The 26,935-nt window shown below is 43.0% G+C and overlaps 1 protein-coding gene across 5 annotated transcripts in view; it reads right to left on the bottom strand.

Moving 5' to 3' along the window:
* Dync2i1 (dynein 2 intermediate chain 1) overlaps nucleotides 1-26,197 on the bottom strand; it is a 57,317-nt gene extending 31,120 nt beyond the window's left edge. Inside the window, exons 1-7 of one of the 5 annotated variants that reach the window (XM_003469442.4) lie at nucleotides 25,854-26,197; nucleotides 20,550-20,603; nucleotides 19,498-19,882; nucleotides 17,213-17,304; nucleotides 15,029-15,313; nucleotides 8,923-8,978; nucleotides 6,862-6,913 (exon numbers count right to left, since the gene is read on the bottom strand). In XM_003469442.4, coding sequence (XP_003469490.2) covers nucleotides 6,862-6,913; nucleotides 8,923-8,978; nucleotides 15,029-15,313; nucleotides 17,213-17,304; nucleotides 19,498-19,882; nucleotides 20,550-20,603; nucleotides 25,854-25,868 — 939 coding nt within the window. In that variant the 5' untranslated portion in view covers nucleotides 25,869-26,197. Of the gene's footprint in view, nucleotides 1-6,861; nucleotides 6,914-8,922; nucleotides 8,979-15,028; nucleotides 15,314-17,212; nucleotides 17,305-18,684; nucleotides 19,443-19,497; nucleotides 19,883-20,549; nucleotides 20,604-25,654; nucleotides 25,820-25,853 lie in introns of those variants that run through there. The other 4 variants (XM_063250855.1, XM_005003501.3, XM_063250856.1 and 1 more) reach the window with 4 other exon arrangements.
* Between the last annotated feature and the right edge of the window lie 738 nt (nucleotides 26,198-26,935).

The following is a 26,935-nucleotide window of genomic DNA, read 5'->3' as shown; positions in this document are numbered from 1 at the left end:
AAGTTTCCTATGGAAAAAAGAACCACGTTATTAGTATCTAAAAGGAAAGAGGGGGGCAGCACTATGGACCCTACAGACATAAAGGATGGTGAAGGAATACAATGAACTACCCACCCACAAAGTGATAGACTAGATGAACTGGACCAACTTTTTTAAAGAAACAAGCTTCCAGAGCTCATCCCAGAATAAACAATTTGAACAGCCCTACATCTGTGGAAAAAGTGACTCCACGGTCAAAAACCTTCCAGGATAGAAAGCGTCACACAGCTGGTACCAGAAGGTACTGGCACTGTGACACTCACAAAATGTTCAGGGAGATATCCTACAACTCCCAACAATCTCTGCCAAAAGAGAGAAGCAGAGGTAACTTCCTCATTCAGGGAGGCCAGCCCTAGCCTGACACCAAAAGCAGACCAAGATATTACAGATAGAAAAGCACAGACCAATAGGTCTCATGAATGAAGATGCAAAGCTCATTTTTAAGAAACTGTACCAAATAAAACCCAACAATATATAAAAAGAACTATGTATCATAACCAGTTGTGATTTATCCCAGGCAGGCAAGTCTGGTTCAACATTCAAAATTCTATATAATCTGTTAAATCAACAAGTTTTTAAAAATCACATAATCATATAAATAGCTGCAGAAAAAGCATCCAGCAATACTCAGAATCCATCCATGATAAAATTCTCAGCAAACTAAACGTAAAAGGAAACTCCCTCAACTTGATAAATAGCAACAAAAGAAATCTGAAATTAATGTCACTTATTGGTGAGAAACTCAAAAGTTTTCTTTAAAAGACCAGAACAAAACCAAGATATCCCTTGTCACTGATCTTTTTCAACACATCACACTGGGAGTTCGAGCTAATGCAACAGAACAAGAAAAGGAACTGAAGTCATAGTAATGGTAATTGAAAAGGAAAGAACAGTACTTTGTTTCCGGATGATATGATGTATGTGTGGAAAATCAAAAAGAATTGCCGCCCCCCAAAAAAAGAACTCCTGGAACTAGTGTTATACTAAGATGCTAAAAATTAAAATAATTGATTAAAAGATAATTAACAAAAATAGTTACTTAAAAAGATAGTTATTAGTAATATTGTCATTCTGTACTGAGCTCATTACCCTAGTAACCAAGCACCAACCACATAGTTATAAATTAACTGACCGCGTCGTTCTGCTGTTCTGTAATGCGTCATCCCCCCCTACCTTAGTGACCTGTGTGCAATGTCAACTTTTGTTCCCCTTGTAAGAGACAAATGATGCTGTGTCAACCATTGTTCCTTTTATGAGGACAAATGTTCCTGGAATTGGCAGACCAAGGGCTATGAATTGGCTAACCACCCACTGTGAAATGCCTCTTACCTCAAGCAAAGGGGAACAAAGGCCCACCTTATTTCTGTTTCTCATCACTATGTACTTAATGATCAATGAGCTAATCATAAATGAACTATAAAAATCAGTCAAAACTCTAACTCAGTTGCACCGCTTTGCAAATTCCATCTGCACTGTGTCGCTGGGCCAGCTAAAATAAAAGCGCTTCTTTTAAAAAAGACGTCTTGCCCCGTTTGTCATCTTGGGGTCTTGCCCTGTTTTTCATCATGGGGCCCCGTTTTTTGAGTAGAGTACAACAACTAGTACGTGATTATAGCAAGTTTACAGGACAAAGTTTATAAATAAGTCAATTGCTGGGCAGGGATATATCTCAGCAGCGCAGCATCTGCTTGGCAACTGCAAGATTTTGAGTTCAATTCCTTGTACCAAAAAAAAAGTCAATTGCTTTCCAATATGCTGTCAATGAACAAGTGAAATCTGAAATTTAAAATAGATTACCATTTATGTTAATATCACCAGATCAAATATTTGGGTGACAATCTAACAAAATATGTGCATGATCTCTATGAGGAAAACTATAACTTTGCTGAAGAAAATCAAAGAACTAGATAAGTAGAGAGATATTTGTGTTCATTGATAAGAAAAGGCAAGACTGTCAAGACGACAATTCTAACCAACTTCATTCTACAGATTCAATGAGTCCCAATCAAAACCCCAGGGAGTAAATTTGTAGATATCAGCAAACAGACTCCATAGGATGTTGGAAGCCAACCTGCTATGAAGAATGACCGCTGGAGGGCTGACACTGCCTGACATCAAGACTTAGTGCAAAGCCACAGCAATCAATGCAGCATGGTGCTGCCAAAGGACGGACAGACAGATACACTATGGAACAAAACAAGAGAGCCCGGAAACACACTCACATCACTATAGTCAGCCAATCATTCACAAAGGAGCAAAAGCAATCTCAGGGAGCAAAATAATAAATTAGAAGAGATCTGGACACAGACCTTCCCTTTAGAAAACAACACAGCATGGGCCACAGCCTAGTGTAAAAGACATGGCCAAGCTCCTAACAGATATGACAGGAAAAAACTCAGATGACTTCTAATGTGGTGATGGCTTCTTAGAACACAACCCAGTTCATGAAAGAAAAGAATAAAAAGCTGGACTTCATGACAGTAAAAACCTTCTGCCTTGTGGAAGACACAGTCAAGACAAAGAGGAGACAAGTCACAGACTGGAAGAAAACATTTGTGAAAGAGATATCTGATGAAAGGTGGTTATCCAAATATCCAAATAACTCTCAAAACTCAACAGCAAGAGTAAACAGCTTAATTTAAACATGGGCCAACAACCTTCACATACCTCTCAACAAATGTGATCAGAGACAAAGGCTAAGCACAGGAAAAGATGCCCTACATCAGCTATCATGGGGAATGCAAGTGAAAACGGGGAGATAACCAGGACGTGTCTACTACGACAACCAGAATATATGATACTGATTGCACCAGTGCTGGAGAGACTGTGGAGCAGAAAGGCTGCAGGAAGAAGGCAAAACAGCCACTCTGAAAGACAATCAGGCAGCTCCTTACAAAACCAAACATACATTTACCAAACAATCTAGCAAGTATGCTCCTTGGTGCTTGCTTAAAGGAAGAGAAAACACCTCCATGCAGATGTCAATAGCAGCTTTATTCACAATTGCCCAAATCCAAAGCTACCAATCAAGGGCCCTTCAGGAAGTGGGGTATCCAGACAAGGGAATATATTCAGCATAAAAAAGAAATGTGGAAACTGACCCATTTACTACTAACTGAAAAGGCTCACATGTGTGATTCTAGCCCACAGCACCCTAGGAAGTCACTGCCACAGAGATGGCCACTTCTGCCTACTGTCACTGACCCACAAGACAGTCACCCAAAGTCAACTTTCCCCTCACAGATGAGGACGCTTGTGCTCCTTTCCTTCTTTGGTTTCACATAAATATCTGAAAATTATTATTTACTATCATTAGCCTGAAGTGTCACTTGAGATTGCACTGTTTAACCTCTGCAAACCCCCTACTTTCCTTCCATTCAGAAGCCAACCAGGGCTGAGAAGGCTGTGCATGTCCACAGACGACTCCTAGCCCACACTGTGCATGGTGGTGCAAACCTATAATCCCAGCACTTGGAAGGCTGAGGCAGGAAGAATGCTGCGGAGTTCAAGGCCAGCCTGGGCTACATAGTGAGTTCAAGGCCAGCCTCCTGAACTACATGGCAAGATCCCATTTCAAAACAAACAAACAAATAAAAAATGCTACCTCCTAACCCAGGAGAGGCCTGGCACCCATCACCCCTCCTGTGATACCCTGTTTCCCCCAAAATAAACCCTAATTAGAAATCAAGAATACTATCTCCAAGAAGCCTCCCTTGCCTTACCTGGCATTACAGAGGAGCCACTGAGCAAGAGAATAATGGGGTAAAAATCTTCAGTACGACCCTGGCCGTCACCATGGTAATGAAAAGGTATTAATTACAGCCAAAGTCCATTACCTGGTTAGGTCTTATTTTCAGGGAACGTAGGCTGCACATTCAAGTCTGCAGTCGGATCTGTGCCTCCTCCCACCCTACCACGAGGTGCACCTTCAACCCAAGAAAGATATTCAAACAGGTACAGATGAAATTTATATTGAGATTTTGTCTTGCCCTGCATATTTGATCTGCTGTCTACAGGAAATAATAATGATACCAATAAAACCATAAGTAAGATGTACTGGGATGGGACTGTGAACAGGTGGAAAGACGGGCACTCCTTACAATGGCTTCTTCAGCTCCCTGCCTCAGAGCTGACTTCCCCACAGCCAGGCCTTCCTCATAGCTGTACTGAAGGACAGAGGATGGCCATCATCAGTGCAAGTACTGGGCGGTGCCCTAGGACCACAGGAGGCCATCCCTATTCCCCATGAGGTGCTAGCCCTCAGCACTCGGAGTAGACTGTGACACCTGGGGCTTGGGGCCTCACTCCGTGGCTGATGAGCTGTGTGACTCAGGGCAAGTGACTAAACCTCTCCATGCCTCAGCCGTCTTCTCCGGAAAATGACAATTACAACACATACTTCACAGTGCCAGCAAGATGACTGGATAAAATGATGTGCTTCAAGCACTGACAATCATCACATACTGCTGCCACTGGCACTAGGGTGGTCTGATACTGAGGGACCACTGCCCGACACCAGGCAGGGCAGAAACTGATGGGAGCACAGAGCAGGCTCATGAGGAAATCATAATTCTCCATGGGTGCAGACAGTACGTGGCATCAAGCAGGCTTTCCATGCATGCTAAGAACTGAACCAAGATAAATTCAGTGCAGATGCCATATGATAGGGGCCCTAATCACAACACAAGCAATAGCAAGCTGCTAGAGATCAAGGTCCCATTAGATTCTGTCTTGGGAAAAACGTGCCATGCTTTTTACTCCTGTGGGAAAACAAAGAATCAGGGGGACTGGGAGTGTAGCTCAGTGGAAAAGCACTTGCCTAGCATGCATGAGGCCCTAGGTTCAATCCTTACCTCTACCAAGAAAAAAAAAAAAAAAAAAAACATGGTGAAAAACAGAATCAGAAAAATCTAGATAAATTTTATATGGATTAGATGTTTAAAAACACTGTTTTACATTCATTGTATTATAAATGGTGTTAAAATTAATGCCTTTTTTTACTTCATTAATCTGACTTCTAGAACAGGAATATGGTTCACATTATAATTCTAGTGAGTAATTCCAGTCTGGAGCTTATAGAAAAAATTAGGAGACATTAAGAAAACAAAACAATTAAACAAATAAACAAACAAAAACTATTTCGCTTCATAAAAATAATGCCATAATTCTACTTCAAGAAATCTAGTCATTGGCCGGTATGGGGTGCATGCTTGTAATCCCAGAATTCAGGAGTCTAAGGTAAGAGAATTGCTGCAAGTTCAAGACCACTGGAATACAAAGTGAGCTCAAGCCCAGCCTGAACTGCATAGAGAGACCTTGTCTCAAAAAGAAAAAAAAAAAAAAAAAAAGACTCAACTGCCAGCCCTACATGGATGAATGAGACCCAGGCTCCCTCGCCCACCTCTGTGCAGCCACCCACCTTGTGTTCGTGCACAGCACACAGACATGCAGAAACATGGCACCAAAATCACTGCACATGATTATCACGAAGACAGGCGTTCCAATGAAAAATCACAGGAAGAGCTGGGCGTGGTGGCACATGCCTATAATCCCAGCACTCTGGAGGCTGAGGCAGGAGGATCATTGCAAGTCTGAGACCAGCCTGGCCTACCAAGTGAACTCAAGTACAGCCTGAACTGCAGAGTCTCAAAAAGATGAAAAAAACAAAAAAAAATCGCAGGAAGAAAAATTAATCTTCAGAAATAACTTGAAAGAAGTCAAAGCACACTTGCCACATTTTGTAATAACACAACCAAAAACTAGAAAAATTGTTTGATATCCATAACTCCACAGTGTGCTATTTTATAGTTATTATATAACCATTATGAAAGTGATTCTTATAATTATGAAATGATATAAAAATATGAAGGTCACAGAAAAATGTTGATATACTGAAGAAAACATGGTAGATTCTGAGGCAAGATATCTAAATGTGAAGGTAGGCATGTGAGAGTGGGATGTCAGGTCACATTAGCACAGTCACAAGTGTTGGGCGCATTGTGCAAGAGAAGCCCTCTCACGCTGGCTTCCTGGTGGGGATTCCTAACACGAACATGATTTCTTTGCCCACTATAGGTCTATTCAGACTTGGGGATGACAATGCACAATATATGTATCATTGTTGCCCCCGATTGACATGTTTTAAAGGTTTGCTGTAGGTTTTTTTTCCTTTTATCCTGGAAATAAAACAGATTTGGGAAAAAGAAAGAGAAAGAGGCAAAATTGCAATAAACACTACTAAAATCCAAAAGATAGAAATAAAAACTGTACTCTCAACCATAGGTCTATTAAACCTATTTTTTCTTGAAACAATTTTGGTAATTAACATCTAGGAAAATTCCTTTTCCTACAACTTGTCCAAACTGTGTTAGTAAACAAAGGTATTCTAGCCACAGCTCAAAATGGGACACTAAAATCTATTATTGGAATCGTCTATTTTTCCCTTTGATTTTGCCAATTCTTCTTGTATGTTGGGCTCTCGTGGGGTACATACTCATTTAAAGTGCCACATTTCCTGCTGCGCTGCCTGGTCATTGTGGAATGTCTGTCTCCAGCAATATTTCCAGTCTCTAGCTCACCTGACACAGGGACAACCACTCCAGCTCCGATCTAATCGCATTTGTTGGTTTATCTTTGTTCATCTTTTTACTTTCAATCCACCTGAGTCTCCTAATCTCAACTGAGTCTTTAGCATGGCTCTGGAAATTCCCACTTAAACAAGCTACTGGAAAACGCTCTTCCCAGGCCCTACTGTCAAGCAGCCAGGGCCAGCACATGGCCACTCTCATGTGGATACACCTATCCCACTGCATGGTGCCTTACCTTCCTCAAGTCTTTATCCTTCCCACTACTTCTCACTAAATTCTCAGCATGCCTAGAAAGGAAATGGGATCAAGATCAACACTGACTGTTTAAAAGGAAAACATGTTCGATCTTAGCCAAGGCTCTTATCAATATTTTGTTGCAACTAAGAATGGCTGTAGGCTGGTAATTCATGTTTTACTACAGCATTGAATGACAAAGCCTCCCTAACATTTTTATTATTTCAGCAGTAATTCAACATGGAAAATATCTTTATGGGGCCAGGGGTACAGCTCAGTGCACAGCACCTGCTTGGTAAGCACAAGGTCCTGACTTCAATTTGCAGTACAAAAAAGAAAAAAAATAAAAATATCTTTACTAGAAAAAAGAATTTCAACTCCCCATGATGAATATAATCATTATGCACTGTAAACATGACTAAAAAAATTAATTAATTAAAAGAAAGAAGAATGTATGTGTTTTCACAAACCTTTATGTATATGTCTATGTCCTTTAAGGATTTTAAAGTTTTTCTAATGTTAATCAATCATAAATTCTATTTTATATCTAATATATAATATTCATATTTTCAAAAGAAATACTTATGCTAAAGTATTTTCTATTTTTAATCATATTTATATGTTAGTTGGGACTTAAAAATGAAGATTTTCATGTTTCAATTGATTCTCAATTTTTACAATTTATATTCACAGCACTTCAGGGTTACCAGATATACAGAATACAGCAAAGCCGCCTGTTCATTCTAGCAGGTTTACGCTTACAATCCAGAATTTGGCTCTCTAGGTATAAGCCTAGCTTCATTCAAACTGGTAAACATTAGCAAAAGACATGCTGGGGATTTAGTTCAGTGGCATAAGCGCCTGCCTTGCAAGCGCGTGGTCATTAGTTTGATCCCTGGTACCGGAAAAAAAAAAAAAAAAAGACTTTAAAATATTTGCAACTTTAATGTGAGTTTTCCCAATGTGTAAAAAAGAACTACAAAAGTATAGGTGTCATAACAAATTAAACTCCAGAGCTAGGGCTGGGGATGTAGCTGCGTGGTAGAGCACCTGGCTTCTGCCCCCAGCAATCCAAAGCTGAAAATAAATTCTGGAGCTTACATGAAAATGAATTTATACACAACTGTAATAGGTAATCTTCAAAAGCAGGTGCTGCATCATTATTTTACTGAAAGGCAGACATGGAATCTAGCCCAGGTTGACAGCATCTGTGTGCGCTGTGTCTACAGCTACCTAAAGTTGTGAGTTTTTCTTTGCGGTTCACAAACTACAATGCTCAACAGTGTGGATTTGGGGGCACCTCACATTTGCTTGCACCTACAAGAGAGATTCAACCCACGGCAGTGGCTGTAGCTTTATGAAGAGGCAGAGACAGCCAAATGAACTAGTTTCTTCAAAGTGCATACTGGTTCTCTAAATTCACATGAGCAAAGGTTGAAAATAATAATTTATAGCAAGTATTATGGCTTATATCCAGATGTCCCCCCAAAAACCGTATGTGCTCATAGGTGTGGCTTTTTGGGAATGACTAGATCATGAGTGTATGATACTAGACCATGGGTGTGTGATACTGGATTACTCCACTGATTGGTTTAGCATAGTTTTGGGGGTGGGTTAAGGAATAACTGAAGAGGAACCAACCAATAGGTTTGCAGCCTGGGTGGAATACACAGGGAAAGAAGGAAGACACTGTTGCTTCCTTCCTACCTGCCTGGGACTATCTCTCCTCTGCAGTGCCCCTTTGCTGTGCTGTCCTGCTTTGGAGCCAGGCAACCATGGACTGCAGTCTCTACAAACCGTGAGACAAAATAAACCTCTCCTTTAACTTCTGAGTACCAGATATTTTGTCCCAGCAACAAAAAAGTAACTATGACAGGATGTTTCCAGTCTCTTTTAGTATGCCTAAAGGATAATCTGGAGGGGTTAAATCCAGAAAAAAATCAATAACTATAATTTATTTCCATTTACTGACTATAATGAGGCCCAATAAGAACAGCTCCTTTTTAGAGCATTCTATGAGAACTGTGGGAGAGTAATAGTTAACTGAATGTGTATTCCTTACTGGCTGCCAGTCCCATCTCTTCTCAAATGTGCACCTCGATTTCTGTGTTCACCGCTCTATAATAAAGAAAAAAATTCCATCACCACTAAGTTGTATGTTATATGAATTAAGTATAATTAGTAAACTCTATGAAACAGACCTAGACTCAAATTTTAACAATACAACCTACCCCATAGTACATTTTAATAACTATTTTATTTACTAGTTATTTATAATAAATCAGTAACTAAAATATAAGGAAATATGATTATAAATTAGCTCAGCATATAAATTATTTTGATAGCATTCATTTCACATAAAGCAACACATTATTTTACTGATAAAATCTAACAAGTTCCTCATATTTCTTAAAATTATGAATTTTCCAACACAGAATATAGTTACTTCACAGAACCGTGTACCAACAGAAAAAATATAAACAGTCTTCTCTCAAATTAGTGAACTGTCTAAGCTAAAACTATGAGGTTACAGATGAGTACACACAGGGCTGTGGGTATAGCTTAGAGGAACAGCACCTGCGTGACAAGCACAAAGTCCCGAGTTTGATTCCTGTACAAAAAAAAATGAGCACACACAGGCAGAGACTCAGAGCAGAGTGTACACGGGTTCACACACGAAGAGCATCAGTCACTCTGACCCACAGGAACACACTTTGGCTGTTCTGTGTGGAGACAGATAGCTTAATTGTGCTCCTCAGGGCACAGAGGGCTAGGAATTGACCCAGGATCTTCACACTGAGCTACACTCCTACCTCTCTGTGAACTACTTACCAGTCCAATTATTTAAATACAGGATGACCAAAAATTGCATGTTTTTCAATAATTTTATAAGATAACAGGAAATACAAGAACAACAATTCTGTCACATGGATTCAATACAAGAATCGACTGGTTGAACTGACCCGACCTGCCAGAATGACACCTGGGAGAATCAGTACACAAACAAACGTGTTACCCAAGTGATGCTCAGGGTACAATGTCAAGTGCTTAAAATTTTTGACTTACTGTTTGTTTTGAAACAGGGTCTCACTATATGGTTCAGAATGGGCTTTAACTCACTTTTGGCCTGGGCCTTGAATTCGCAGTGAACCTCCTGCCTCAGCCTTCAGACAGCTGGGGATACGGCTCAAGGACAGAGCATTCCCTAGTGTGGGCAGCCTCTGGGTTCAATCCCTGGTGGGTCCCCCCCAAAAAAACGTGATTAACATCTCTAACCTTCTGACCCAACAGGAGGGCTGTGAACTGCAGGTGAGAGAGCACGGGTCAACAGGGCTGTGAGAGCAGGGTCTGGTGCCCTGGGACTTTGATCCATGACCTTGACAGCACAGAGGGCAGCAGCCTTTCCCCACCATTGGCTGTTCTCATGGGAACGATAAACTCACAGCACCTTCAGGGGCCCTGAACCCTAATCCTGGCTTAGGCCAAGACCTGTCCCGGCCTCAGGTACCTCCCAGCCTCCTGGAAAGACTCTGATTGCACTTTAAGGAAGTGCTATCAAGAAACAGAATAAAAAAAAAAAAAGAAACAGAATAAAACCACACACTAGCTTCAGCATAAATAAAAACCGAGCAGCGAGGAGTACATACATGAGAACAAAAGATACCAAACTGAGTCCAAGAAAATACTAATCATAGGTCAAAGTCATATACACTAGATTCTTTGCAATCCAATAGTTTCACATTTTTGTTTTGTTTTTTCCACATTGATACTATTATACTATCAATCCTTGCTAAAAGTCATTATTTTATAAGTTATTTGCTTAATTTCTAATTTAAAAATATCAGCTTCAATTCCATGTCGTCATGCTGCAAAATCTTGTAATGCTTCTATTCTTTGTTCAGAGTGGTTTTACTCTGTTTTGTATTGTTTAATTTCAACATACATGAAGGTATAGACAGCTGTTTTGAAGAGAACAAGAGATATTATGGCAGCCATTGTTGCTTTTCCTATTGTCTGGTTTTGAAGGCCTATAATGACTTCATCACTCTGTTCTGATCAGTTTAATACTATTTTGTTTTGTATGAATTTATTGTGTGTGAAGATATGCACAACTATTTAGAAGAAAACGAGACATTATGGCAGCCACTATAGACCTCCTATTGTCTTTCTTTGAAATCTGTGTCACTTAACATTGTTTTCTTCTGATTTGCTTTGTTCTGCTTTTTTATGTTTTGTTTTACCCTCTTTAAAATAAAATAAAATAAATAAAAATAAAAATATCAGTTTCCACATAGCATGTTGGTACACACATATAATCCTATTGCTCAGGAGGCTGAGGCAGGCCCCATGAGTTTGGGGCCAGCGTGGGGGCTACACAATGAGTTTAAGGCTTGTCTGGACAATGAAACAAGATCTGTTTTTTTGTTTGTTTAAAAAAGCTTCTTTTTAAAAGTTAAATTTCAAAATTTTGTAATAGATTTCCAAATCTCTGCAAGCTAGGTATAGAGCTGTAGCCTATAATCTATGAGGCTAAGGCAAGATGATCACAAGTTTGAACCCAGCCTAGAAATCTGGCAATTTAGTAAGACCCTATTTTAAAACAAAAAATAAGGGGCTGGGGATTTAGCTCAGCGGCATAAGTGCCTGCCTTGCAAGCAGGCAGTCATGAGTTTGATCCCTGATACCACAATAAAAAAGGAAAAAGACAAAAAAAATAAATAAAAAAAAATAAAAAGAGCCAAGGGAATAGTTCGGTTTGAAGGGATTTAACCCCAGTACACCAAAAAACAAGCAAACCAAACCAAAGGTGCATGCACAATGTAACCAAAAGATTTAAGGCCACATTCATCAGAAGAGCACTGCCAGAACATGGCGGACAGATAGCAGCAGCTATGGAGGCTCTCTGAAAGAACCAGCTTGGAATTCAGCAATGGTGCGGAGTAAGGAGTCATGAGCAGGTGGAGATACGCCCTGCTGACCCAAGAACGAACTGGGCTGAGAGAAACCAACTTGGAGTGCACTCCTGGTGCTATAACAGGAACACAAAAGCCTCAGTGTGGAAGCTGGAGCCCGCGGCATTGGAAGCCGCGATTTGGGTTTCCCACCGCATGGAGGCTGCGTCTACATCGGCTCGGCAGGGAGAGAGGACACGCGGAAGCTCTGAGAATGGGAATCGGCGAACGGAGTTGAAAACAGGACGGGCGGGGAGCTGTGCATTGACTTGCGGTGAGGTGAGTGAGAGAAACTGACACTCTTCCCACGGTTTGGGAGACTCCAACAAAGGACATTCTGGGACTGGGCAGACTTGCGGGAGCAGGGCGCTGCGGCGACTTCAGCCATGTATCCCCCTCTCAAGCGGGATTGGTGAGAAGTGCCTACCCTACGTGACGCTGCTGGCTGAGACCGTGGGCTACCACAACCCAGATCCCAGAGCGTGAGGGTGACCTGGAGGGGCGGGCCCCACATAGGCTGCCTGATCTGCAATTCTTGGTGTGTTGCGGTGGGCGGGAACACCTAGCTGGCGCAATTCAATCAGACTGTGGCTGACAGGAAAGGAAGCTGGGCCTCCTATATACGCTTGCATATATAAGGAACAAAGAATATGGGAAGAGGCAGCAACAAGAAAGGGTCCTCGGCCCCCAATCCTGAGAAACAGGCAATAGCGGACACCGCACCAATAGACATAAAGCGTCATCTAGAGAGCCTCATAGATCAGTTCAGGAATGAAGTTATTAATGACCTGAAGCTAGAAATAAGCAGAATAGTTAGAGAAATGCTAAGCACCACCCAAGAAAAAACAGATGGTGGAATGGAAGATCAGAAAAAGAGGGGAGAATTGTTTGATGGAGAAAATAGAGAAAGCATAGAATACGTGAAGCAGGTTCAAAGAGACTACCAGGAAACTAAAAACTCTATCGAAAACTGGCATAACAGCTTGAAAGAAACTAAGGACAGACTATCTGAACTGGAGGGCAGATTTGTAATATGGGAGAATGAAATGAAAAACTTCTTAAAAGTAACAAAGAAACAAACAGCAATAATACAAAGACTAGAAGATGATAAGAGGATCCATAACTTAAGAATTAAGAACATAAAAGAAGAAGTAGGGACACAAACAAATGAACTACAAAAGCTACTCACAGAAATAATCCAGGAGAATTTTCCTAATTTAGCAAAAGGTAAAGATACTCAGTTGTATGAAGCATACAGGACCCCAGCCACCTACAACGCAAACAGAGCAACACCCAGGCATATAATAATTAAAATTCCAGAAATTCAATACAAGAACAGAATATTAAAAGCCGTCAGAGACAAGAAACAGATCACTTACAAGGGAACACCCATCAGAATTACAGCAGATTTCTCTGTACAAACCATCAAATCACGAAGTGTGGGGGGAAATAATTCAAGCTTTGAAAGATAATAACCTCCAGCCAAGATTGATATATCCTGCACAACTATCCCTGGAAATTGATGGAAAAACAAGGTGCTTCCAGGATAAAGAGGAACTAGGGGAATATGCAACCACCAATTCAACTCTACAGAGAATACTACAGGATATTCTAAAAAAGAAAAATACAAAGAATCCAGAAATAGTGGCAGAGAGGCCACAATGAATGGAACAGAAAACAAAATGAAGAAGACAAACTGACAATAAATGACAGAAAAAGAGCTCAACAGAAATGAGGCAGAGAAGATTGGATGATAGGAACATCTTATTTTGGAGAAAATGACATCTTAATAGGTAATACTGATTTAGTATCATCTTGTTTTGAAGTCTCATCAAGCTTTTGTTCTTCTGTCTCCATTGGTCTAAACAGGTTGTATCTTACTGGATTTTATTATGTACGATAGTATAAGCAAAAACTTTTAAAGACAAGGAGATTATACAGAAACCACTGTTCGTTTTCTGTGGGTTGATTCTAAATACCCTGTAATGCTGTCATTCTCTTAAACGGTTTCACATTGTTTTGATATATTTGATGCTACAATATACGAAGTTATACTCAAAGATTTCAAGGAAAGAGACAATATGGTAACTACTTTTATGTCAGGATTATCTTGTGGTAAAACACTATTCTGCTTAAATGGTTATGTTTTGATCTGTGCTGTTTTGCTGTTATGCCCTCTTTTATCTCAATCTCCACTTCATTATTTACTTTTTTATTTTTATTTTTTAATTAAGGGAAAAATAAATAAAAAATAGCAGGATATATTATGGTAACCCACTTCGACTTTCCATTATCTTGATTTAAAGCCCTGTATTACTCTCACCATCTTGCTTTTGACTGATGTCCCCCTATTCTGTTTTGCTTGATAGTACCAGGTTCGAAAGTTTAAGCAACAGCTGTGAAGATAGTGAGATTCATTATAACGCCCATTCTCGTTAACTATTATCTACTTTTGAAGACCTATAATGTCTCCAATGTTTTAGTTTTGTCGGTTTTGTTCTTTACTGTTTTGTTCAATTTTATTATAACTGATGATATAGGCAATTCTATTAGAGATAGCGGGAGGCATTATGGTAACCATTGTTGATCACCTTGTATTATGCTTTTACATTATCTATTATGTCCACCCTTTTGATTTGATTGACTCTGTTCTGTTATGTCACATTTGGTTCTACTCCCTTCCAAAAAAGTAATAAGAACTGTGGGAGCAACAAAACCCAAAATGGGTAATTGTCATTGTACAAAAGAGAGGAAAAGAAAGTGCTCTAAACGATATAACTGCATGTATATATAAGTGTATAAGATAGATAATGATTATCACTGAGTTTTGTTGGATCATTGAACAGAACTGTTTGCAGTCTCACTGTTGGAATGTCCACTTTACAAGCTTTAATTTTGTGACTTGAACAATTATTTCTAAGATGACAATATGTAATCCATTAACTAGTGATTTCCTACTGTTTATTTTTTTCTGTAAATCTGTATAACTTTACCCTTTCTCTGCTTTTTTTTTTCTCCTTAAATAAAATTAAAAAAAAGAAGAGCACTGCCTCCTCTGCTGACTACAGACACAGCGGGACCTGGGCATCTCTCATCTCAGTTACTGCTGTTGGGCCGCGCACGTTACCATCACTGGGCTCCACCTGCATTGTGCCCTTTCTGTGAGCCAACCCTGCAGAGCAACCATGCAACAGCAACTAAGCACCCACACCGTACCTCGGGCTCCCTCTTCCTGTGCTCCTCCTTCAACGATCTCTCTTTCCGCTCCAAGGTGCTTCGGTGCCTCTCCTCATCGACATGAAAGCCTTGTTTATGTCGCTTCTCTTTGCGTTTTTCTTCCCCTTCTTTGTCAGAGAACGAGCTGCTCTTCTCTTTGGAGTACTTTTCTCTCTTTTCCTTGATACTGCTTTTATCTTGATGTTTCTTCCGCTGTCGTCTCTCCCCTTCTTCTTTATAGAGCCAGTATTTGAGGGGGTTGTCTTTGCTGTCTCCATACTGCAGCTGTGGGGACGACAGGAAGACACATGAAAGCTCACACTGGCACTGGCTTCCACACACGTGATGACGAGGATGCGGGCAGGATTTCAGAATGGCTGCTGCCACTCTTCCTCCCTCCACTCTCCTGCTGTTAAATTCCTTCCTCAAAACCTACCTGCTGACTTAATGAAGCCCGACAGCCCTCAGTGTGTGGACCGCAGTGTGATGGTTTGGATGCTGACTGTGCCCTGGGGTGCAGGACTGAGACTTGACCTGCAGGGTGGCACTGTGAGAAGAGGTGTGTCTTGGGGAGGTAGGGTCTTGGGTGATGTTCTCACACCACTAGAGCAGCCTGGGAAGGGGTCAGAGACCCAGATCTCCTCCCCCAGGCATATGCTATAAGCCTGCTGCTCCACCAAGACGGGGAGCCCTACCACCAACCTGAATGAGATGGACTAATGGTCACACACCAGACCGTACAAAACTGGGAGCCACAGGAAACCTTTGTTCTTCTTCCCAGTACTGGTCCTGGAACTCAGGAGTGCCCTACCACTGGCTACATCCCCAGCCCATTTTATTTTCTGAGACACTGCTCCCTAGGTTGTCCAGGCTAGACTCAAAATTGTGATCCTCCTGCCCCATCTTCCTAAATAGCTAGAACTGTACTACACTTGACTCTTTTCTCTTTATTAGTCAATTCTCTGAGGTATTTTTTTTTACAGGAACAAGAAGTTGACTCCTGCACTTAGCCAAGCAATCCAGACCCCTTTTTAACTCTACAGCATTTTCACTCTGCACTGTACCTGATCTCCTCAGCCAACCATCACTTCCCAGGAGGGCGGTCCCTTCCTTGAGCACCAAACCTGAGGCTATCCCACGTCCTACAACAACGTGCACCATTTTTTCTCAACTAGTTCCACACAAATGGGCAGTTTCAAAAGGGGGTGCCATCATTTAGCCACCCCAGTACCCTCAGGAGACACTGTGGACACTTGAGGATGGGTGGCATCCACCAGCAGTTGGTAATGGATAATGGGTGTTGAGATTTGAACTCAGACCCATTTCTGGGAGCACCGACAACCCGTCCCAAGCTTTCCCATGGACTCACAGGACTTGGTCCACACTACTTCCTCATCTTTACATGCAGAGGTCCCCGTACCATCTGTGGGCCTGTGTCTCCTTCCCTCCACACTCCCCATCTCAGTCCAAGTGCTCATCTCCACTAGCAGAGCCTTCCAACAGAAAACAGATGGCTCTGACCACACTCCTTCAGTTTATCAGTTAGAAAGTCTTTATCAAAAACTCTGAAGACCCAGGCACGCAGCACTTCTGTGCCTCCGGGAGGGAAAGAGGTCTCATCAGGATTGTGGACAAAAATTAAGAAGCAACTTATGAATTCAAAAGCATCAGATGTGTCAAGAGAAATGAGATAGCTATATCACTGAATGTTAATTTATGTGTCCATTAAACACCATAAAAATATATGGCAATTGACAAAAATGTTCAAGATGTAGTAAGTCTAAACAACACACAAAACAATAAAATTCCAATTTAAGAAAAAAAATACATGAACATGCCTGTAATACCAGCACTTGAGAGGCTAAAGCAGGAGAATTACTGTGACTTCAAGGCCAGCCTGAGTTCCAAAGTAGGTTCAAGTCCAGCCTGAGCTAATTCTAAGATCCCGTCTCAAAAAATTAAACACACACACACACACACACACACACACATTTACGTATGATCAATAATGGTCTCTGGGAGGAAAAAGGCAGATATATTTTTGTGCTATTAATCTGTATCTAAAAATTTTCCACAAACATCCAGGCTGCCACAGCCACCGGAATCCGAGAAGAATGCCTGCCCCTGGAATCTGCCCTGACCAGGCTCTCCTGCCACACCCTCCTCAGCCTCCCATCTGCGAACCTTTCTCTCCCGGTATCTTCTTTCTCTATCTTCATCTCCTCTTTCAGGGTCTTCAGCTCTCCTTTCTTTCTCTTCAGTTCTTACTTTACTTCCTATAAAAATATAACATAGTATTAATATTCCCAAAATTTAGTATATCCAAAAGCCCTTCTACCAACTTGCTGAAGACTCTAATCACATGATGTTATTAATAGGTTTCTAAAAATATTCTTCACCTGAAGCATGTTTGTCAAACTCAGGAGTGAGGAGTTCTAGAATCTCAACTCAAGATGGAACAAAGTGGGAGATCAAAATGCCAAACTAAGGAACAGAAAAAACTCTTCTCCCTCCCAGTTTGCTGAGGCACCTAGCAAATGTCTGGGTGCCCCTGAAATTCTATGGGTGCCAATAGGAAACCATAAAAAAAAATCCCCAGCCTAACCCTGGGCACCCACTACCAAAGCACACAGAGGCAGGCAGCTGGACACAGCCCACCGAGTGTGAGGCTGAGGCGTATACAGTGATGTGCAGGGTTACCCAGAAGAGGCACCCTGTCACTGAGGTACTTGGAAGTATCCAACAAGGAACCATAGGGTGGGGGTTTCATTTCTGAATCTGCAGACAAAAATTCATCACACTTATAATGAAGGAAATTTGACATTTCACCATGCTGTACACGTGTGTTGAGATAGCACACCAAATCCTGTTCATATTATAATCAAAAATCAAAAATGGTTAAAGTGTATTATTTTTTAAAAAGAAAACAAACACTTTAAAAGATGGGAGCAAAATCAAACTTCAAGGAATCATGAAAACAAGTTCATTCTTTCAAAAATACTCACCAAGCACTGACTGCTCTCCTAGGAGCTGAGACAGAGGGAAGGGGCTGGGTTCTGGGTCTATCCTGAACACGAAACCTATGGACACTTCATGATGAGAAGGCAAGGAGTGGATGGTAGCTGGCTCTAGCCTCAGGAATGGAAGGATGCTGCTGCCATCATCTCTGATAGGTGAGGCCCTCAGGGGTCAGTTTGGGGCCATTAGGTTTGCAATGTCCATTAGACCTCAAAACACAAGTGGACACATAGCTGGGGTACAAGAAGGAGACCAGCTGGGGATCAAAACTTGGAAATCAGGAACAGTTAAGTGTAGCTTAAAACCACGAGCCTGGCAGGGCATGGTGGTGTCCACCTGTAATCTCAGCACTTTAATAGGCTGAGGCAGGAGGACTGAAACGAGTTCCAGGCCAGCCTGGGCTACATAGTGAGTTCAAGGCCAGCCTGGGCTACCAAGCAAGACCATCACACACACACACACACACACACACACACACACACACAAATCACCTTTCCTTTGAACACACTTGTCACATTATTCTTTTTCTTTTTTCTTTTCTTTTCAGTACTGGGGATTAAACCCATAGCCTCATGAAGCTAAGCAAGCGCTCTACCACTGAGCTACATCCCCAGCCCTTATTCTGATATTCTTGCTACCTTTTAAAGCAGTTCCAGAAGTCATTTTTCCCGGGGGTCTTTGGTTGTGCTGTCCTGGTTGTCTCAACGTGGCTTCAATGTCCAGAATCCATTCAAATCACTTCCCTTTTACGGCCACTTTAACTTTGGGGAGAGCCGGAAGTCACTCAATGCCAGATCTGGTGAATGCGGTGAATGAGGACACAACGTTGCGTTTTTACAGCCTGCCTCTCTGTGGTAATCAGCACCAACATTCACTGCCTGCTTTACCACACCTCATGAAGATGCTCAGGAAAGAGGACTTCCAGAGCTGCTTCAGACAATGGCAGGAATGACAGGATGAGTATGTTCAAAGCTAGTGGAGGCCTATATGTTGAGGAAGCTTTATGGCAATGTGACCTTTACTGCAATAATTTTTTTAATGTAAACTCTATACCACCGTATATTTTGATCACCCCTTGTATGTTTCAATAGTAAAATGCTAACTAATGATAAACCTGTTTCTTCACTACATACGTATTACAAACATCAAAGTAGCCAGGGATTTAGCTCGGCAGTGTAAGCAACTGCCTGGCAAGCACGAGGTCGTGAGTTTGATCCCTGGTACCAAAATAAAATAAAAATATCAAAGTAACACACACACACACACACACACACACACAGAGAGAGAAAACCCAAAGCTTCAGCTATGGCACAAAATAAAATGGTGAATAGAACTTATCTAAAGAGGAAAATGTAAGGTCTACAGGAAATGCAGCTCAGGAAACACCATAACAGGCAGCAGGACCACACTGGGGAGGGTTCAGCTCCTGAGCCATGGGCACAGGGACGCACCTGAGCGCACCTTCTTCTCCGCCCTGTCCAGGAGGTCATGGTGGGCGGTGGTCTCCCGGCGCACCTCTCTCCTCAGCCTTCTGTCTTTTTCCTTTTCTCTTTCCTTGGCTTTGCCGTGAGACCTCTCTGTATCTTGTTCTCGATGTTTCTCTCTCGACCTCTCTTTCTCCCTGTCTCTTGCATCCTTTCTCCTTTCCCCACGTCTTTCACCATCCCTTTCCTCAGAGGTGCGGGCATCTCTGCTGGCGCCCCTGACCCTGTGCCTCTGAACATCTCGGCCTGGATCCCTGTGCTCTTTGTAGTCAGGGATGTCAATTTCCAGCTCCTTGTACAGCTCCCTTTCCCTGTGCTTCTTCTCTTCCTTGGCACCACCTGACTGCACAGCCTAAGATGACACAAGAAGAAGGGGTCTCTGTGATAGAAGGGTACATTTCTATTGATGACCCTTCTTTCTTTCAAGCTGACAATGTGACCCAAGGCCTGGCACGTGTTGAGCAAGCACTGTCCTACCCAGCCACACACGAGCCCTCACTGACTGTTAATAGCTGAATGTGAGACTCACATTGAAAATGGTTTGATTCAACTGCTTTCAAATCCAGCAAGATGCAAAGGGCCCCAAATGTATATTCTTAGAATCGTAAAGTAATTACAATCATTCTTAACATTTTTGAAACTGCTGAATAGAATCCCATGCTAAAGGCATTTGGATTTACTGGCCACTCGAACCCAAAATAGAACAAGATTAGAAAGCACAGGAGACAGTGAAGTTGTTCTAACGCGGCTGAGGCAAGAGCCAGCAGGTGTCATTAAAACCAGGGTCCTTCACACTTGAGAACTCTGGCTGCACCTCTGCTTTGCTCCGTCCCGCCTGCTGCCTGTAGGAGTAGGGAACCATGAGCAGCAGGCACAGTGACAAGAGTGCCCTCGTCCCATCCTCTACGGGCGTAGCACAGCTCCTTCTTGGATCCACACACACTCTAAACATGCCATGTGCAAGAGGAGGCAGGCAAGAAGTCTCCTCTAGACCCCAACTGAACTCTAAGATACACTACCCAGAGGTGTCTCCTGAGGTCTTCTGCTTTCCAAGTATCATCTTTGGTTCGCCTCTAAAAAAAAAAAAAAAAAAAAAAAAAAAAGCATAAAATCAGAATTTTTTAAAGTACAAAATAATAACTAATGTTGTTTGCTCTCATAAGTTGCTATTCATTACACTTAAACTGATGGTAATTGACTATTGATATGCAAGAAAATACTTTTTTTACTGACTAAAAGATGGTAAATACAGATTTAAAAAAATTAAACTGGATGTGGTTGTACATGCTTATAATCTCAGCATTCAGGGAGGCTGATGCAGGAAGATGGCAAATTTGGTACCAACCCAGGCAACTTATCAGTTTAGGGATCTTGTCTTAATTTTTGCAGTGTAGTCTTAATTTTTTTTTTTTTTTTTTTTTTTTTTTTGGTACCAGAGATTGAACTCATGACCTCGTGCTTGCCAGGCAGGCACCTGGACTGCTGAACTAAACCCCCAACCCTGTCTCAAAATTAAAAAAAAAAAAAAACCTTAAAAAGGGCTGGGGATGTAGTTCAATGCATAGGCCCTAGGTTCAATCCCCAGTACCAGGAGACGGGGGCAAAAAAGTAATTAACTAGCCTAAACTTATCCAAACTACTATAGAATGGACCCTTTGACTACTTCAAAACCAGTAAATGTCACAAATTAAAAAGAAAACATTATGTTAGCAGCTGAACAAGTCAGGAACAAATATTTTGTGGTTTTAGAATAATTGTGCCACCCTAAGACCATAATCCTAAATAAAATCAGACATACAAACTTAATATTCCATGGTTTCTCTTACATGAGAAATTCAAGATGTACATAAAAATCAAAATAAAAGATAGATAATAGAAGTAGGGAAGGGGACCAAGAGATTAAGGGAAGGGGAAAGGAGAGAAGAAGGAAATGCAAAAAGAATTAAGATGTATACATGTAGGAATGTAGCCATTCTACACTGCAAATATATACCAATAAAAATAACAATGAAAAATACACGTTGTGTCAGACTGTTTCCCTCAATGGCCACAAGGCATCTGTCCCTTCTGCTGTGCCCACTGGGTGGTGGTAGGGATCTGTGTTCCCGCTACAGTGCGGTCATCAGGACAGAGAAGCTACGCTACTGCTGGCCGGCTCAGATGGAGAAAGGAAGCCGAGGGGTGGAGGCCACGTGTAACATCTCTGCTGAGCCCCATTAGAGCAGCCGAGTCAGCTCCAAAGGCCAGAAACGAGCATGCAGGAGCCCACATGTGGATCCCACTTGTGAATCAGTACAACTTCCCCAAGCCCATGTCCTGCAGCTTTGATCCAGAGGTCAGCGAGCAGAACCACAATGTCCCTGCTGTCTTCTCTGCATGTCCAGACTCACAGATGAACAAGCAAATTACAGGGGCTGCTGACAACAAAGTTTTGGATGACTTTCCATGTAGAAACAGTGCCTAGGAAGAGCAGACAAACCCTCTGAGTCACATGGCCCTTGTTAATTTAAGAAGGTCATGGGTTCCATTTTCCACAAGGATACTGAGGCCTAGAGGAGCTAAACAGCTTCCTCTCCAGAGACCGACACATTGCTAAGCACAAGATAGCAACTGGAAAAACAGTTGTGGAATGAATGAACAAATGATGGTCAACGTGAAAAAAACCTGCAGGTCCCCACTGAATGGCTCAACAATCTTGTCTCGCACCCGGGAGCTTACAAACTCAACCATGTCCCCATCCCATGTGAACACTCACACTCCTTACCAAACACACATAGGCTCCTAGCACATACAAGCTCTGTGAGGACAGAAGCTCCATTGATGCCTGCAGACGCCTGCATTGCACCCTTCTAACATTTGCTAGGATCGCAGTGTCTGTACCTGGTCTGATAAGCTGTCTGTCAAGCTTTTTTCTCCAACTTCCCTCCAATATGATCAAGTCTGTACATCTCTCTAAGGCAGGAATACATGTCTCCTGCTGATCTCCTAGCATTATTCACTAAGCACAGATCACATCTCTTTCAGTCTCCAGCCTTCAGGATGGGTCTGTTCAGCATCTCACCAAGGCCAGCCATGAAAAATACAAGCTATGGGTCCCTGTGAAGGAGCACCTAGAGCCAATAACTCATCAGCCATCTGAGCTGTTCTAAGAGTGGAAGGAAAATGCTAAACATAGTGTGGTGTTCTGAAAACGGTCTGCTAATTCCCCAACAACACCTCTTTGCATATCTCCAATTCCCTTCCCATAAATGAGGCTCACCCCAAATGATGAGAGCGGGATGACAACTGCCTGCCTCTGGTGCTGGGGTTCATGTGCAATTCTTCACTCAGGGAGAAGCAGCTGCCATGCTATGAAGACACAGAAGCACTAGCCCCACAGCTGCAGTAAAAGGGAACCCATGGCCCAATTAAGCCTTTGGATGACACTGTGACTGCAAACCATGCTCTCAAGGCATCCCAAACCCTTCACCCCAGAACCCCAAAGGATAATCAGTGACACAGATTAAGGCTACCCCTTTTCCACCTTCACCTTCCTGTCAGTCAACTCACTGTCACCTCCAGGGGTGTTTGTCTCCCTAGCATGAGCACAGGCCCTTTGCCTGTGAATCCACAGCTTTTCATTCTGGGATATGACTGCAAACATTGTGCACCCAGGACACAGGTTCCTGCCCCATGTAAGCCTCAGCTTAATGATGATGGTAACCTCAGGGGAGCAAATCAATCAGTCGAGTTCAGCTTCCTGCTGAAATGAGACAACATTATCCTGATGTCAGTTTTCTTCTAAGAAATACTACTGCCATACAAGTACAAATGACAGACAGGCTTAAATGAGTGTATCCAAATAAAAAACAGAAGTAGTACAAATGAAAAATAAAAACTTATCATAGTTAAGTCACTAAAAAACTTCTTGAATATGGAAAATTAGAGAAAGCTGTCACAGTGAGCACCTGCTTTTACAGATGGGAGTCTGATGTATGCAGACGCTATGTTGAAGTGTGCAGATGTCTAAAACTATTCTGTGGTACATTAATTTTATATAGAAAAAGATTATCTAATGGGCCCTCCAGGAACATTTTTCTTGGAAAAGGAGTTTAGGGATCCAGGACTGGGTTTTCTCTATAGAACCAATCACAGATTGGGTCTACAGTGAATTCTACCAATGGACTAATGATGTGTCAACCTATAAACAAATCATCGCCAACTTAAGGTACAGAATAACTTGTGGGGATGTAAAAGGAATAATACAAAGTGACAGAAGTAGATTTAAGGAGAAATAGAGGATAATTTAAGGCAGCAACTTCCTAATCTTTGAAAAAAGTTATACTAAGTTTGATGTAACACAAATTAGGTGAATAAAAGAGTTTTTAAACAAAAATAAGAAAATAGGGCCAGGAATGGTGGCCAGCTACTCATGAGGCTGACGAAAGAAAAGCACAAGTTTGAAACCAATTTGGGCAACTTAATAAGTCCCTGTCTCAAAATTTTAACAATACATATTAAAAGGCTAGGGATGCAGCTCGGTAGAATACTTCTCCTAGATCCAATTCCCAGTTGCACACAAAAAGAAAAGAGGGAAAGAAGGAAGAAATGTGCACAAACTAAATTTCTCGTCTTTTAGTGGTTAATAACTAGACAAAAGTAACATTAGTTAACACCTGCTGAGTAATAAATCAGTAGGTACTGTCATAAGCACTTTTAAATTTCATCTCACTAAACTCCACTCCTCAACACTCTGGCATTGCTCGTGCTACCCTGTTCATTTCACCGATGAGGAGACTTTCCCACAGCCACACAAGAAAACACAGGAGCCAGAGTTCAAGCCCAAGCATCTAGTCTGTGTTCTCAGCCTCCAGGAGTCGTGGCACCTCACCATTTACATTTAAAGTGGAATTAAATTTACCATCCGTTCCAAAGTTGCAGCAGCCCCCTTCCTGGTGCTGAGCATGAGGCCACAGCCTGGAGCTACCAAACTGCACCAGGAGACACTGGGCCTCCACAGGGATCTCTGCACCAGACAGAGCCCAGCTTCACTGCATGCTCCAGGATGCATTCTGGCTGAACTCAGTGCTTGAAGAAACAAAGGTGTCAGCATACACTACAGTAACAGAGGCAACCACTGGAGAACTAAACAAAAGAGTCGGGGGCTGGGGATTTAGCTCAGCAGCATAAGCACCTGCCTTGCAAGCAGGGGGTCGTGAGCGGTTGTGAGTTCGATCCCCGTACTGATTAAAAAAAAAAAATTCGTATGAAGCCAAGAGTGACGGTGCACTGCTGCATTCCTAGCACAAAAGCAGGCTGAAGCAGGAGGATTGCAAGTTCGAGCACTGCTGGTGTAAATTAGGGAGGCCCTGCCTGAAAATGCATAGAGGGCAGGGGGAGCTGGTGCTGGTGATGTAGCTCAGCTCAGCTCAAGGGTAGAGAGCCCCTGGGTCTGATCTTCAGTATTGCAAAAACGAAAACAAAAGTAGTCAAGATTCATTCACCTTAAGCAGTGGAAAAGGAGGCTTTCAAACAGTGTACTGTTCAATATTGTTTGGACTTTGAGAGCCTGAAAGGCAGGCGTTCTGTGCTTTCCCCAAGAAATGCTCAGCCTTGCCTCAGTTTTCCTTCCTGCCTTTGGACAGGCAAAGAAGATAAGTGAGCCCAGAGCTGGTGCTGAGTGGAGAACTCACTGCACACCCTGGGCTTGCACCCCATCCCTCACACTCCCTTCTAAGACGTGCCTCTCAGCCCATCTTTGGACCCCAGCACTCAGACACAAGTTTAAAACCCTGTGCCTCGGACACGATCTCGGATCTGTTCCTAGAACCGGCCACTCACGAAGGTCCTCAGATCATTGATCCCGCCCCTCAAAGATGTCTCTATACCGTAAGCCTCACAACCAACCCTGCCGCTCACCACAGCCTCACACCAGGCCTTGGGCTCAGCACCGCAGACTCTCTCTTAGACTCTGTCCAGTCACATTTGCCCTAGACACGCCTCTAGACCTTACTTCTCAGACGCGCCCGCCCCCAGGCGCGCCCTAACCTCTGCCCGCCACTCACAATCCGCCCCCAGCTACGCCCCTCGCGCCTCGCCCCTGGAACACATCCCACTCCCTCGCCCCGGGATTTCCAGCCCCAACCCTTGGGGAAAAGCTGCTCCAAGGAAAGGACTTGGCTTGCTCATCACGCCCACAAGCGCCGGCCCGCAGCCCAGGCCAGGCTCCCTCGAATCCTGCACGGGAGTCTGAGAAGCTCAGCCATCCGAAGCCAGGCGCAGGCGGCATCACGCGGCCAAGGACGCACTGCACTCCCCTTCCCACGACTCCGCCACGCACCGACCTTCCCAGGCTCCATCTGTCCTCACGGGCCTTGGGGGGGGGGGCCACAGTGCCCTCGTTTCCGGTCAAGTGCAGACCCTGGAAAGAGCCAAGCCTGTCTGCACTGACTCCCCCGGCTGGCCCCGGCCCGCTGCAGGGTTGTTGCCAACTCGCGGCGTCAACAACTCCTAGCAACCGGCAGGCAAGGGCAGCAGAAGGCCGAGAGAGCTCTGCCCTCAGTGCGTCTGCGCTTTGCCAGGACTCCTAGCAACTGGCAGGCAAGAGCAGCAGAGGGCCGAACGGCCCCAGTCCGGCCTGCCTCCCGACTTGCGTCCGCTCCCAGTGCGCCGGCGCATCCCCGATTCTTTGCCCAAACTTGTCTCCCACTACGGGGACAGTCCCGTTTGCCTGCGGAACCGCTACCCCTCGCACCGGCAGGCAGGAGCAGCAGAACACCGAGTGGTCGCTGGTCTTCGCCTGTCGTTCGGCATCTTTGGGGAACTGTATTGCTGCCTCGGTATTTCCCAGATGCGGTGCTCAGGAATGAGGGAGAAAGAAGCGCTTTGCGATTAGTTGAGGCGTTCGCTCAGGAATTCTGTCGTCACTGCTGCTTTGTGTAAGATAGATGGGAATCAAAGTAGTTGTTAAGAGACTTTATACGAGGCATGAAAGAAAGGAAACAAATATCCTGTGGCTGGGCCTTATTCTGTTTAGAGCTTAAAAACATAAAGCCAAGGGCTGGGGATTTAGCTCAGCGGCATAAGCACCTGCCTTGCAAGCAGGCGGTCGTGAGTTCGATTCCTGGTACCGATAAAAATGAAAAAGACACACACACACACACACAAAAAAAAAAAAAAAAAAAAAAAAAAAAAAAAAAAAAAAAAAAAACCATAAAGCCAGTCTTCAGCAAGGCAGGAGCTGTAGTGGTCCTCAGTCTCCTGCCACATTCTCACAGTGGAGCCTCTGTGCCTGTGCCAGGAGTGCTCCCAGCCCTGGCCAATGTCTTCTTGCAGAAGAGAAATTTATTTTGTTCACGCTGTTTTTTTTGTTGTTGTTGTTGTTTGTTTGGTTTTGTCTTTTTTTTATCAGTACCGGGGATCGAAC

Source organism: Cavia porcellus, unplaced genomic scaffold, assembly GCF_034190915.1.
Source record: "Cavia porcellus strain 051 isolate PalLab524CR breed Dunkin Hartley unplaced genomic scaffold, mCavPor4.1 scaffold_6, whole genome shotgun sequence".
In the NCBI taxonomy this organism is placed as follows: Eukaryota; Metazoa; Chordata; class Mammalia; order Rodentia; family Caviidae; genus Cavia; species Cavia porcellus.
This window is presented reverse-complemented; position numbering and strand designations above follow the sequence as displayed.